Source organism: Staurois parvus, unplaced genomic scaffold, assembly GCF_062004578.1.
Source record: "Staurois parvus isolate SC_StPar_1 unplaced genomic scaffold, SC_StPar_1.0 ptg000023l, whole genome shotgun sequence".
Classification (NCBI taxonomy): Eukaryota; Metazoa; Chordata; class Amphibia; order Anura; family Ranidae; genus Staurois; species Staurois parvus.
This window is the reverse complement of record NW_028317819.1, coordinates 4,363,845-4,378,988: the sequence shown is the minus strand read 5'-3', so window position 1 is coordinate 4,378,988 and position 15,144 is coordinate 4,363,845. Positions and strand designations below refer to the sequence as shown.

General features: G+C 41.4%; 1 protein-coding gene across 1 annotated transcript in view; it reads left to right on the top strand.

The window, feature by feature from the left end:
- The window catches only part of POU6F1 (POU class 6 homeobox 1), a 196,942-nt gene extending 182,463 nt beyond the window's left edge, over positions 1–14,479 (top strand). Inside the window, exons 10-12 of the mRNA XM_089692912.1 lie at positions 4,783–4,924; positions 6,939–7,107; positions 9,188–14,479. Coding sequence (XP_089549038.1) covers positions 4,783–4,924; positions 6,939–7,107; positions 9,188–9,533 — 657 coding nt within the window. The 3' untranslated portion in view covers positions 9,534–14,479. The remainder of the gene's footprint in view (positions 1–4,782; positions 4,925–6,938; positions 7,108–9,187) is intronic.
- The last annotated feature ends 665 nt before the right edge of the window (positions 14,480–15,144 follow it).

Below are 15,144 nucleotides of genomic sequence, written 5' to 3'. Positions count from 1 at the left end.
CGTCAATCAACAGCCAAGCCTGGTGACAGGCTGGATAACATACTGTAGATCCAGTAGTAACTCCAGCCTGGAATATGAGCACATGCAGGCCTTTAGCTACAGTGGGGCAAAAAAGTATTTAGTCAGCCACCAATTGTGCAAGTTCTCCCACTTAAAAAGATGAGAGAGGCCTGTAATTGGCATCATAGGTAGACCTCAACTATGAGAGACAAAATGAGAAAAAAAATCCAGACAATCACATTCGCTGATTTGGAAAGAATTTATTTGCAAATTATGGTGGAAAATAAGTATTTGGTCAATATCAAAAGTTCATCTCAATACTTTGTTATATATCCTTTGTTGGCAATGACAGAGGTCAAACGTTTCCTGTATGTCTTCACAAGGTTGGCACACACTGTTGCTGGTATGTTAGCCCATTCCTCCATGCAGATCTCCTCTAGAGCAGTGATGTTTTGGGGCTGTCGCTGGGCAACACGGACTTTCAACTCCCTCCAAAGGTTTTCTATGGGGTTGAGATCTGGAGACTGGCTAGGCCACTCCAGGACCTTGAAATGCTTCTTACGAAGCCACTCCTTCGTTGCACGGCGGTGTTTGGGATCATTGTCATGTTGGAAGACCCAGCCACATTTCATCTTCAATGCCCTTGCTGATGGAAGGAGGTTTGCACTCAAAATCTAACGATACATGGCCCCATTCATTCTGTCCTGTACATGGATCAGTCGTCCTGGTCCCTTTGCGGAGAAACAGCCCCAAAGCATGATGTTGCCACCCCCATGCTTCACAGTAGGTATGGTGTTCTTTGGATGCAACTCAGCATTCTCTCTCCTCCAAACACGATGAGTTGTGTTTCTACCAAACAGTTCTATTTTGGTTTCATCTGACCATATGACATTCTCCCAATCCTCTTCTGGATCATCCAAATGCTCTCTAACAAACTTCAGAGAGGCTCGGACATGTACTGGCTAAAGCAGGGGGACACATCTGGCACTGCAGGATCTGAGTCCCTGGCAGCATAGTGTGTTACTGATGGTAGCCTTTGTTACATTGGTCCCAGCTCTCTGCAGGTCATTCACTAGGTCCCCCCATGTGGTCCTGGGATTTTTGCTCACCGTTCTTGTGATCATTTTGACCCCATGGGGTGAGATCTTGCGTGGAGCCCCAGATCGAGGGAGATTATCAGTGGTCTTGTATGTCTTCCATTTTCTAATTATTGCTCCCACAGTTGATTTGTTCACACCAAGCTGCTTGCCTATTGCAGATTCAGTCTTCCCAGCCTGGTGCAGGTCTACAATTTTGTTTCTGGTGTCCTTCGACAGCTCTTTGGTCTTCACCATAGTGGAGTTTGGAGTGTGACTGTTTGAGGTTGTGGACAGGTGTCTTTTATACTGATAACAAGTTCAAACAGGTGCCATTGATACAGAAAATGAGTGCAGGACAGAGGAGCCTCTTAAAGAAGAAGGTACAGGTCTGTGAGAGCCAGAAATCTTGCTTGTTTGTAGGTGACCAAATACTTATTTTCCACCATATTTTGCAAATAAATTCTTTCCAAATCAGCCAATGTGATTGTCTGGATTTGTTTTCTCATTTTGTCTCTCATAGTTGAGGTCTACCTATGATGCCAATTACAGGCCTCTCTCATCTTTTTAAGTGGGAGAACTTGCACAATTGGTGGCTGACTAAATACTTTTTTGCCCCACTGTATGTGCTGGGTTGGCTGTGACAGCCCATTATGGACAATAGCAGCCTTGTGAGTGTTCCCTATGTTAGATTTGCCTGCCATTTTTACTAAGTCAATCTCCTTTCTTGGAGGTCTCATGGCTAGGCTATCCGTGTCCTGTGAAGACTACTCCAGTTTGCTTCTCCTTTGGGAGTCTGGGAGACAAACCCTTCCTCTATACTTTATCTGCAGTTACCATGGTGCTGCGTTGGATGGGGTTATGACTCAAAATAATTTGACTTAAAATTTCAGTTGAGGTTGTCGTTTGCAGCAAGCCTTGAACATAACTGTTTTGGGTCACGGATGCTGTGCCATGTCCTCTGATTTTCTGTTGGTCGATGGACCAGCATTCAAGTAGGCCTAATCAGAGTTGCCCTTCTGAGGAGACAAGTTTTTTCGGTGCCAACTGGTATGACTCTGTCCAGTGTCCCTCAGGTGGTGACAGTGCTTGTTCTCCTGCAAATTGGAGGATAAGAAATCCGGTTGCGAGTTGGATCTTCTTTCGCCTGTGGCCTATGCTGGCAGTCCCAGATGACCTTGGAAGCAAAAGCTCTGTAAGCCTGCAGACTAGTCCTCCATGGCATGAAGGCCCCACCTGTTCATTCTGCAGTGGAGAGTCATCTTGGCTAGTTCACAGATTCTTGAACTCATTCTCTTTCAGATTCTTGGATTTATGTTCTGGTTATTGTCCCCCTTTTGGGGATCAAGGATGCTTTGTAGAATCCAGACAGTTTCTGAGATGGTTTGTGCTCTCCTTGCGCAAGGATGAAGCTAATGCTATAGCCTGAATTTTCCAGCAAGGCCTTGTTTTTATGGGATATGAGGTTTTTTTTTTTATCATACTGACATTTTTTTTTTCTTCCAAACTATGTCCTGTCTTGACTACTTGACCTTTTTCCTAGTAGTTGGGGGCAAGCTCCTTCTAGGATTGATCGCTCTGGTGCCTGAGCATGGAAGGTGCATGGCTCCCTGCTCCATCCTGTTGACGGGTTATGAGCTATCTGGCCCTCTCAGACTTCAATGCTTTTGTGAGGTCCAAATATCCAGAATAGTCTGTTTACTCTCTGTTGGGGAAGTTTGCTACCATTTTGGCACCCTTCCATTTTCATCTGGCTCCCGCTCTCTGGGTATTTGCCACAGCATTGGCATAAATCCTGGTGTCACTGAGACTGCGGGGGATTCCGTGGAAACTTTTTCCTGGATGATTTCTTCTCCTGGGAGCCCACTTTGCCCTGCCTGGATGTGCAAGTGTTCGCTGTGCAAACTCTGCTTAGCTGGATCCTGCAGTTCCAGAGGGCCTCTCTGGCTTTCACCCATATGGTTGGAGTGTCTGGGTCTGATTCTGCATCAGCTCAGGCCACGGTTCTTCTTCCACTGGACAAAATCTTGGACTCTGTCCTAGGTTTGATTGTTCCTTTCCTACAGGTGGGCCTCTGTGTTGTTGCATGCAAGTTTTAAGCTTCATGGTTTCTTTGGGGCGATTCCATATGTGCAGTTCCATGCTCGAGTTCTGCAGAAGCTGATTTTAACCAAATGGTCAGGGTCACTTTGTCGGTGGACAGGTAGATTTACATGGGACAGTTAGTCAAGCCCTCCCTTCTCTGGTGGCTTCAGTCCCCATTTCTGCTGAGCGGCAAGTTGTTCCTTCCTATTTGTTAGGACCATGTGGGGAACTGGCAGGCAGATTCCCTCAGCCCTCAAATTCTGAGTGAGTGGTCCCTGCATCTAGATGTTTTCAACCAGATATGCCTACGATGGTGCACCCCGGATGTGGATCTTTTGGCATCCCATCTCAACTGAAGGGAGTCAAGATTGTGACAAGCATGAGGGATTCTTTGGCAGATACTATGGTGGCACAAGGGAGCTATTACCATCTCATTTATACCTTCCACCTCTTAAGCTTCTCTAACAGCTATTGCGAAAGATAGAGGGCAACGGGATTCCAGTCATTTGGTGGCTCCAAATGACATAGTTGACCCTGGTACACCGACGAGGTGCGTCTGGTCACGGACATCCCTGCTTTACCATTGCTGGTTTGTTGTCCAGGTTCCCGAGGCAGGGGGTTTTTGGCCTCTGTTATTCCCACCATGTTGAGGGCACATAATATTAACCTCTTGCAGGATTTACCATCATACTTGAAAGTCCTACTTTTCATGTGTGAGACTGCCAGTTTTCATCTGTGCACATTTTTCGGTGCCAAGCTTTTGGCTTTCCTCTACCATGGTGTTGATTAAAAGCTTTCCTAGAGTACCTTCAAGGGCCAGGTTCAACCCTTGTGGTTTTCTTTCAACGTTCTATGGCTACGCCTTCCTTGATTCATACCTTCATTCAATGGGTCAAGCATGTGGCTCCTCCAGCGCTCTCTCCATTGATGCCGTGGGACCTTCATTTGATTCTGTCAGTCCTACAGGAGCCACCTTTTGAGAATATTAGGGATCTCCCTTGGTGTCTCTCTTTCTCCCAAATGGTTGCCTATTTTGGAGGCTATCACCTCAGCTCGCAACATGTGGGAGTTGGTGGCTTGTCCTGTAAATCCCCTTGTTTGATCTTGCACAAGGATAAGGTGGTACTCTGTTCACATTCCTCCTTATTTCTGAAGGTGGTGTCTGATTTTCATCAGAATGAGGACGTTGATTTTCTGTCCCCGTGTCCACATTATAGGTTTTGTGGAGGTCTTTTTTTTCTTTTTTCTGCCTAGTGCCCTACTCTTGAAGGTAGTGTTTTAACCCTATTATCAAGAATGATACTGAGATGTGTCCTTTAATGAACTCAGAGAAGGGTATTTATGGTGAGTAGTAAAATATCTTATTATCTGTATTGCCCCACAGCATCCAATCAGATGCACATTCACTCTAGAAAATGGTAACTGGAGAAAAACTATTTGAATCTGGTTGTCTGCTGTGGAGCATCACAGTTATTTCAGATATCAAATTAAGCTTTTTGTTATATTCTCCATTGGCACTTATAACTAAAAGGCATGATGAAAATTTTAACATCTAAGGAAAATAGAATAGGATTATTTATATCAATTGAAAACCTGTTAACAATTTTAATTTTTGCTTCAGCCAATGCAGCAAATCCAGCCTGCTCCTTCTATCACACAGCCGTCAGTGGTTGTAGCAAATCCAACTCCAGCCAATACATCAGCAACTCCTCAAGTCCATGTCAGCTCTTCTGAGCCCCCAACAGTAGGCCAGCTGGTGTCAAGTAAGTAAGCCCTCCTCGACTCATCTGTGCAGAGTTTTAGAAACTTAAAGCGTTCTTCGCCCTGTTTAACAAATTAAAAGTCAGCAGCTACAAATACTCTAGCTACTAACTTTTATCAGAAGGGCATTTACCTGTCAAGGGATCCAGTGCCGTGCTCACCCAAACCAGTTCTTCACTGGTCTTTGGGTCCACGGTTGCCTGCATGTTTACTGTTGTGGCTTCACAGCTGGCTTCCCACTGCACATGCTCGAGCCATGCTGCACATTGTGAATGGTCCTGCAGCCTTCTGAGACTTGTGACGTGTTCCAGAAGGTTGGGGGGATGAAGGAGGGGGGAGAACTTCTGGTGGGTCCGCCGTGGCGATCTGATCAGAAGCAGAAGCAGGTACCTGTCAAAACCGGGTACCCACTCCTCCCCCTTCCCCAAAAAATTGCAAAAATACAAGAGGGGGGAGGAGGGCATAAAGCAGAACTTTAGGATGAAGTTCCAATTTAGATGATCGTATTTACCCTGGATTTAACACCTTTTAGGCCTTCTCAATATGTTTTGCAATAGTGTTGCAAACAGTGCAACTAGTATAAATGTAGAGGGCAATAGAAGTGTGTGTGTCTATATATATATATATATATATATATATATATATATATATATATATATATATATATATTTGGCCTGCACATCTAGGCATCAATAACCTCTGGTCACAAAAGGGTTAATTTCCAGTGCAAATTCCCAATTTTTGCATTTCTATTTTTCCAGATTTTTTGATTGGTAGGGTCTGTCCCTAGTGGGTATTTGTATATCAATTTATATAGAGAAATGCTCAAAAAGAAAATCTACAGGCCTTAGCCATTCATTTGAACTGTATTTTTGTTTTCTGGTTATAATCTAGTAGTTTTTTATTTTTTGTGATGTGCAGGTCTTACAGAACCTGGCTTTTCCACACCACCAAATCCCAATGTTGTGCTTCTGAAATGTAGTTTTATGTGAAACCCAGTGCAGCTAAACCATAGCTACCATAATTTATCAACAATTTAACTATTTACCAATATGACTGAACTTTTTAAAGTATTAAACCCAAAACCAAAAATCTAATAGACTGCAGCTTACCAATCATTAGATGCGGTGACTGTATTAGTTTTCTTATCTAATGTTTTTTTTTCCCTCTGTTCTCACCTGGTGATCTGGCCAGTAACACACCTCTTGTATTAGAGTGTCCCCGCTCTGGATGAATGAGCATAGGGGGCACGTTTGGACAGCAGCATTGTCAGTCTGGAGGAAGAGGAGTGTTAGTGGTACTAGTAGATTTAAATACACTAACAAATTGAAGTCAAACTCCAGATAACACTTTATGAGCAGTTTAAGCAAACAGTTTTTTTTCCTTTTCGGATAAAGGTTTTACATAAATAAATAAAAGCTGATCATTGCAAGCACTCCTACTGGTAATAAATGGTTTGCCTCATCTCTGGAACTGATACATTCTGCTGGAGAGCTTGTTCTTTTGAAAAAGAACAGACCTACTGGCTGGATCATCAGGTGAAAATAAAAGCAAGTATGTCTAAAAAAGAAAATGAATGCAGCTATCACATCTAAGAAATGGTAAGCTACAATATAATGTTTGCTTTTGGGTTTATTACTACTTTAACCCCTTGGCGCCAGCGCCTCCCGGCCCTTAAAGGGTTTCAGGAGGTGGGGCGGGGTTTAGAGTCATGTGACCGTCGTGACATGACATCACGGCAGTCACATGATTGGGAAAGGTGCCGATCGAAAGACGAGATCGGGACCTTTCCGTGAGTACCGGACATGTGTGCTGGTAGAAAGCAGGGCGCGCGCTCTCAGCACGTTTTTTTTTAATAGAACACAAATGTGCAGCCACTCGGCGTCTAGGCCCAGACGCCAGGAGGGCGCACATTTGCGTTCGGCCGGTGCCAAGAGGTTAAAAATAGATCTCATTGACGGATTTAGTTCTGCTGTAAGACAGGACATAATTGACTTAGTGACTCTTTATATTTAGAGCCACACTCTGGAGGTTATGATGAAGATGGTATAAATCTAGAAGAGATACGTGAATTTGCCAAGGACTTTAAAATTCGCCGCTTATCTCTTGGTCTGACTCAGACACAGGTGGGCCAAGCATTGACTGCCACAGAAGGACCTGCGTATAGCCAGTCTGCCATCTGTAGGTAAGACAGAGTTGTCTGTCCGTATACATGACACAGAAGCTGTAATAAATGAATACCCCCAATCTGGTACACAAAAGAGGCATTTTAGCAGAGAGAAATGTGTTTGCAGGGGCAAAGTTTGATTTCAACATGCATGTGTAGGGTTGTGTGGTTTACCTGCACACTATAAAGTTGTGGCAGGAAGGAAATTCAGGCATCTAAAGTTACCTGCACAGGCCTTCAAATTTCCTACAGAGCTAAAGCTAGGGCCCAACTTTCATGACTATTTCCTGAGCCTCCCTATTGTTTAAGCAGGCTACCTATCATAGTCTTATGCTGGCCATAGACTGATGTGGCCATCCCTGGTCAACAGAAGTTGATTCCTTTATCCACCTCGATTGTGTGGCTGGAGGAATCCCTTAATTTAAAAAAAAAATAATGATCCATCTATGGCCAGCTTAAATCTAGCTATACACTGATCGAAATTCGGATAGTCGAACAGAGACCTGCTAGGACATGTTAGAAACATTTTTATTGATCAGCAGCAGAATACATTTTCCTGGCTTAGGGATTCTCCCATCCACCTAATTTTGTGGTGGAAGAATCTGCTGTTTTTTTCATTCAGCCCACTTTAGAATTATGGAAAGGTTTGAGAAGGGGAAAGGTATAGGCCAGAGCTTGACTTTAGTTCTTGAGGTTGAGCTCTACATAATAGGATGGCCTGACTTTCAGGGCTCATGGGGCACCTGCAGAAATACACACTCACCACTTTATTAGGTACACCTGTTCAATTGCTTGGTAACACAAACTGCTAATCAGCCAATCACATGGCAGCAACTCAATGCATTTAGGCATGTAGATGTGGTGAAGATGACTTGCTGAAGTTAAAACTGAGCATCAGAATGGGGAACAAAGAGGATTTAAGTGATTTTGAACATGGCATGGTTGTTGGTGCCAGACGGGATTTGAATGGACTCCCGTACCCTGGGACACGCAGGGAAGAAGTCCCTGCACTTCTTTGGAAACCACAACCCGCACTGTAACCAGTGCGGTTGCAATTTCCAGTGCGGGTGACGTGCCATTAAAATTAATGGCACCCGCCTGCGGGTCCGCATTCTTCTGTGTGGGTGGTGCAGCTGCATGGATTTTTTTGCGGATCCGCAGCAGCACCACCCTCACATATGTGAACCTAGCCTAACAGAGAAAGATCTGAAAAAGAGAAAATATCCAGTGAGCGGCAGTTGTATGGACAAAAATGCCTCGTTGAGGTCAGAGGAGAATGGGCAGACTGGTTCAAGATGATAGAAAGGCAACAGTAACTCATGTCAATATGGACCAAAATCTCTGAGGAATGTTTCTAACACCTTGTTGAATTTGTGCCACGAAGAATTAAGGCAGGTCTGAAGGCAAAATAGGGTCCAACCTGGTACTAGCACAGTGTACCTAATAAAGTGGCTGGTGAGTGTATATCTGCCTGCATGCAATTGCTGATGTTTTTTTTTTTTGTTCAACATAAACAAAGATACACTTTGATTTGCCATGTCAAGGGGATTTGAAAGGAAAATGCACTTACATTATTATTATTATACAGTATTTATAAAGCGCCAATAGTTCGCTCAGCGCTATACATTACAAAGGGGGACAGAACATGTGACAGAACAATACCAATACAATGCAAAACATGAGGGGATTGAGGGCCCTGCTCTTTCGAGCTTACATGAAGATAAACTTGTTCAATACAAAATTCATGAATCACCTGAAAAATTGCTGAATAGTGAATCAATTTGTGCAACTTCAGTAATCTATTCAGTTGGCAAAGGGAGTAAATTACATACATATTACTTATAACAAACAGATTTTAAATGTAATTGAGGTCATGAACTAATGATGATCCCTTTGTAGTCCTTTTGATCTCACAGACACAACCATGAACAGACATTACAACTATATATTAACTGTTGCTAAGGTTATTCACAGATCATGGTGAAATGGTGTTTTTTCCTTGGTCTATTTCATGTCTTTTTGTAGACATTCTCACTGATATAAAGTAAAGTGTTTGGTGAAGTTGTAATTGGTAGATACCTTTTCCATTTTGCTGCAGGTTTGAGAAGTTAGATATAACACCAAAAAGTGCCCAGAAGTTGAAACCAGTTTTGGAGAAATGGCTGAATGAAGCAGAAATGAGGAACCAAGAAGGACAACAAAATTTGATGGAGTTTGTGGGTGGTGAGCCATCCAAAAAACGTAAGAGGCGTACCTCTTTCACCCCACAGGCTGTGGAAGCCCTAAATACATACTTTGAGAAGAATGCCTTGCCCACTGGACAAGAAATAACAGATATTGCTAAGGAACTCAACTATGATCGTGAGGTGGTGAGGGTGTGGTTCTGCAACCGACGCCAGACTCTGAAAAACACCAGCAAGCTTAATGTCTTTCAGATCCCTTAGAGAATGAAATGCATTCTCTTTACCACCACTAGGCACCAAGCACTTCATCCTTTCCCTATTTACCAGTCCCCTGAGACGTTCACTTGTAAAAGCACTTTGTGGCTGAATTTTTGCTTTATGCATACCATGGCCAACTATTCCTTGTACATTTTCCCTTTCCTCATATTTTTTATATGAAAAAAGCCTGGTGGGGCAAAAGGTAAATAGCCATCTTTGCTGGATGACTCTGATAATCTTGTTCCACATATTTTGCATACATTGATTGTCTATAGAGCCAAAACAATTTCCCTCTGTGGTGGGAAAGACATTGTAGAGATTATGGTTCAAAATACATTTTAGGTTGAAAAATGAGAGTAACTATTGTCAGAAGGCATTTACTGTATGTGAAGTACCACCTCCAACAAAAGTGGTATGTATCTGTCAGAGTCCATAGGTACCAACAAACCTTTGTTATGCCATAAAGCCTCCTTCAATGCTTTTAATTTAAATCCACATTTCTATAACTTATTGCAGGAATCTGACAGTGCATTGTTCATCATTTACTGCATATCTGCCTGAAGGGTTTTTTTTTTTACATTATTACCTCTCCTATTTTACATTAATAACATTGGGAGGTGACATCAGATACATTTTTGTATTGCTGTTATAAATTTGATTACGTTTTTTGCAGTTGGTGCTTGTATGAACAATTCTGTTATCTAACCTATTACAATTTTTAATGGTATGATATATGTTATAGTATTCCTTATGCAGTGTAAGGCAGTTTTCCAAAAGTAGTGTTAAGTCATTTTATTTATTCTTGAAATCTTGCATTTCTTCCACAAGAATGCTAGGTTGGTATTGTTTTTTCAAATGTAATGATTCATTAATGTTTACAAAGGTGTGGATATTGTCTTATCCAAAATATTTTCATTGTTAAACATTAATCCAGATCTCCAAACAAACAGGTAAACACAAAGTTGGAATGCGTTCGAACCATATTACCTGACCAACCAAATATGTAATTCTGTTCAGAAAGTTTTGTGATTCTGCACCACCATATAGCCATAGAGTGACATTACAATTCAGAGCTTGCAGCTTCTGAGTTGTCTGCATTTGTTTTCTTTTTTAGGCTTTTTCACATTTTATTTTCCACATGGTTATTCTTCAAAAAGCCCACATCACATCTCTGAGTGTCTACATTTACTCCACCACCTGAAAACAAAACTAATGCAGCCACAACATCTAAGAACTGAGAAGCTGCAGTATTTTACATTTTTATTCTTGGATTTAGTTATTCTTTAAAACAGTTGTTTTCAAGTAATAATAATAGAAATATTGAAAATATCTAAAATGTTTTAATCTAATACATAATTACACAAAAAGGTGTAATTTTTTTATTTCCTTGGAGACTCCAACTCTGTCACTTAGAGCCAAATCTTGGCCCATTCTGAAAGAAAATACTTTTGAACTTGCCGAAACTTGCCTGCTTATTTCTACTTCCTGCACATTCCTATTGGTCAGTAAGGTAGGCTGTCATGTATCTCTAGGTGCCTGCATTTTATAAGTGCAGCATTTTATTTTCTTTCAGAATCTCTTTAAAGCTATGCTGTGGCTAAAATCAACATGTCTATCGAAATGTTCCCTTTAAAGACAATAATAAATACTCATCTCCCCTGCTGCCTGTTCTGTTGAACACCACTGTAATTTAGAAAACATTTTCCCCTAAATCCTATTTAGAAACCTACACTTTCAGATGTGTTGATCTTCTTGTCCCTCACTGCCCTCATTGGTTCTTCTCACCAATCCCTACTCCACTGCATGATCCAGTAATGACTTAGTCATCAGTGTAGATATGGGAGGCCTGGAAAAATTTGGAAAAATCAAGAGCATGGAATATGATCTCTTTACAATGATAAATAATATATCTGTGACATGGTATTCGAAGTATATAACACAAATAACTCAATGATAGATTTCCGAGACTTTATGTAAAGTCTTAAATTATTGCAAGTTCTCGAAGCTGAAGACAAGCAAATCCTGGAATACAATTCACGTAACACTGTACTTCTCAATGCAGTGCTCAAATAAGAGAAATATGGATTTCTGCCACTATGGGGCACTACAGGGGAAAAGCTTCAGTTTAGTTTCCTTTTGGGCTCCCCCCACCCGGCTCTCTGCTCATTGGCTGTGATTGACAGTAGCAGGAACCAATGGCTCCTGCTGCTTTCTCAGCCAATGATGAAGAAGAGTCACTGGAGAGCTACTGTTTTCGTGCACATTGTGCACGAAAAAAATCTTGAGCCTTTACAACCACTTTAATTGACAGGTAGGAGGGTACATTTTGTTTCTTTATAACATTTAAAGTGATTGTAAAGTCTTACATTCTATTTTTTTTAAATAACAAACAAGTTTATACTTATGTACCCTGTACAATGGAATTGCTCAGAGCGGCCCTGACCCTCCACTTCTTGGGCCACCCAGTGGTGTTCCTGGATCCTCCCATTCTCAGTGTGCCACCATAGGAAGCTGCTTCCTATGGTGGCACACCTGCATGCTTAATCCTAAGCATCCACCCCACGTTCCATTGTCACTGGATTTGATGGACAGCAGCAGAAACCAATGGTTCCTGCTGCTCTCAGCAAAGCCTGTGAGAACAAGGAGTAGAGAGAGCTGCTGCAGATGAACACAGTGCTGGATCAAGATCAGGCTCAGGTAAGTATTGGTGGGTGAGCGGGCGAAACGTTAATCTAAAAATGTTTTACCTTAATGCAAAGAATTGTATTAAGGTAAAAAAAAAAATATGTAAGCTTTAGAACCTACAATTACTTTCTGCTTGTAAAACTACTCCACGCTGATTTTTTTTTTTCTTAAGGTTTTCCAAAAATTTCATTTTTGTTTCTGGAAAAAAACTAGAAAAATGTTTTTTTCTCTCATGGCTTCAGAATTGCTTGAAGTGTTACATCTTTAGGTTGGTGGGAGGAACCACTGAATTTTGCAAAGAACCAGGAAGAAGAGATTTCAGAGGGCAATTTCACTGCATTACAGCATTGTTTGATGGCACAGATGGCAAAGAGGTAAATATTTACTTCCCTTATGGCCACTTTGATTTTAGTGACAGTCACTTTAAACTACAGGGCTTTATATAAGGTCAATAAGTAAATGAGTGTGTCCATTTTTTTATTGTTGTCCAATATGTGGGCGGAACAGTGGCTAAGTGCTCAGCACTTCCACCTGGCAGCTCTAGGGTCATTGGTTCGAATCCCAACCATGACACCCCCTGCACTCCTTGAGTTTGTATGTTCTCCCTGTGTCTGCGTGGTTTTCCTCTGGGTGCTCTGGTTTCCTTCCACACTCCAAAGACATGCTGGTAGGTTAATTGGCTCCTATCTAATTTGGCCATATTATGAGTATGAATGTGAGTTAGGGACCTTAGATTGTACGCCCCTTGAGGGTTAGGGACTGATGTGAATGTGCAATATATATGTAAAGTGCTGCGTAAATTGACAGCACTATATAAGTACCTGTAATAAATAAATGTCATTTTCTATAATTTTAGACATTGCTTAACATTTCAACAATGTGGGTGAATTTATCAAAATGTTGCACTGACAAACTATGCAGAATAGTTAGAATGTGTACTTTTGTCTTAGAATTTCAGAAAGCCTCAGTAGTAGCCCATAGTATTTGATAGGGTAAGAAACAGCATTGTTCCATATTACCAGTTCTGTTATGTGCACCTTTTTAGAAGCCCATAGATTTGAGCATAGGTGGATGCACACATGTTGCTGACAGTTTCCTGAACATTTAGGTCCCTTGCACACAGGGCTGCCTAGCTGAAGTGCACCCCTCCTGGTGTTTTAGTGTTCCTGGGAGGAACAGGTTCAGCATCCAGCCCCACTGCATGCAGCCTGTCAAAGTCTGTGGCTGGAAGGGATGAGCAGTATACTGAGTGATACCTCATTTAGTACCCTGTGTGCTCAGGGATAAATGCACAGAATTCAGGTCTTCTGCAATCCTGGCATTTGTCTCTGACCACACGAGTACTAAATGTGGGTTCCATTCGGTACAAAGTTTAGTCGTAGCCAGCCATATACATTGACAGGCTGTATTCAGCAGGGCTGGACACTGCACCTGTCTCTTCCAAGAGAGCTAAAACTTATTTCTTTCCTATTCATTAAAACTGGGAAAATTAATTGAGAACAAGAAAAGCCACCGGTTATAATACTTTTTAATTTTTTTCTTAAAATATGAGGTGAAACCCGATTGGTTATTGTTGGCAGAAACTCCAGTTTTCTGATCATTTTCATTTCTTTAGTTTTATGAATGATATTCATATTCTTTTAGTGATCAAAGCTGGTATGTTTTATAAAATGGTGGAGATAATGCAGTTGTGCTACAGCTTATGGAAGCCAATTCATTTTATAAATTATTTTGAAAAAGTTTAAGCTTTGAGACTTTACAAATAATTTGTAGGATTATGTAAGCAGATGATTATGATCTCAAATCACATGACCATATACTATACAATCTGATTATACAGTTTTTGTACATTCCAAAACTATATAATATGAGGACTGACATAAACAATCCCTGCAATTTGTATCATATCAGTTAGGTCCTTGTACTGCATAGCTGATGGTACAGATCTACAGGAGACTGTACAATCAGAATGCATATGAAGGGTCAATTCAATTCTAACAGCCAGCAAATCTCTAAAAAATTAAACTGTGCCAACCCCAGCAGCTGGAACAAATGTATCTCCCTGGACAATTGTATAGACATATATGAAATAGCACTGGTATTTTTATATATGCACATATGTATAACTCACCAGGATAAGAATCCTTATTTTCAAGTAAAGTTACAGTTTAGTTTGAAAATTAAGCATATGGCTAAAAAAAAAAAAAAAAAAAAAAGATTCTTACCCTTGCGTTACTGTTTTGTGAATTAAAGCTGAATTCCAAGTTTGGACTTTTTTTGTATAGTAAGAACTTGGAAACCTCTGTAGTAGCTGCCGTTACTAGAGTGATTGTTGCTGTCTTCTGGATCCCATGCCAAGCAGCTGCCATGCTGCATAGTAACCACAGGGGTTCATCAGCGCAGCAAGTTGCATTTTTCTTAATGGATGCAAAACATCCTCTAATTGTACAAGGTGGAGATTGTGACATTACCACCCCGCCACGCCTCTCCACCTCATCTAATCAGAGAATGTTTTGCAATCATTGGGTTAAATGCAACACGTTCTGTGAATGGTGTCTGTACTGAGTGAGTGACCCCTTCTGGTTACTCTGCAGAAGGGCAGCCTTTTGTCACTGTGCTCATAATACAGAGGTGATCACTGTAGTAGCAATGACTACTGTAGTGAATTCCAGCTTCAACAGGGATCCCACAGGTCTGAAATATGCATACATACACTGGTTAGAGCTGGACCAACTATACAATAAAATCCATACCTGGTTTAGCTTTAAGCCATGTCCACATTATGTAGATGTCAGTTTTTGCTTTTAATACTGCAGTTATGCTGCCTGCATATTAACCACTTGCCCTCCGTTGGATTTACCCCCCTTCTTGACCAGGCGATTTTTTGCGATATGGCAGTGCGTTACTTTAACTGACAATTGCACGGTCA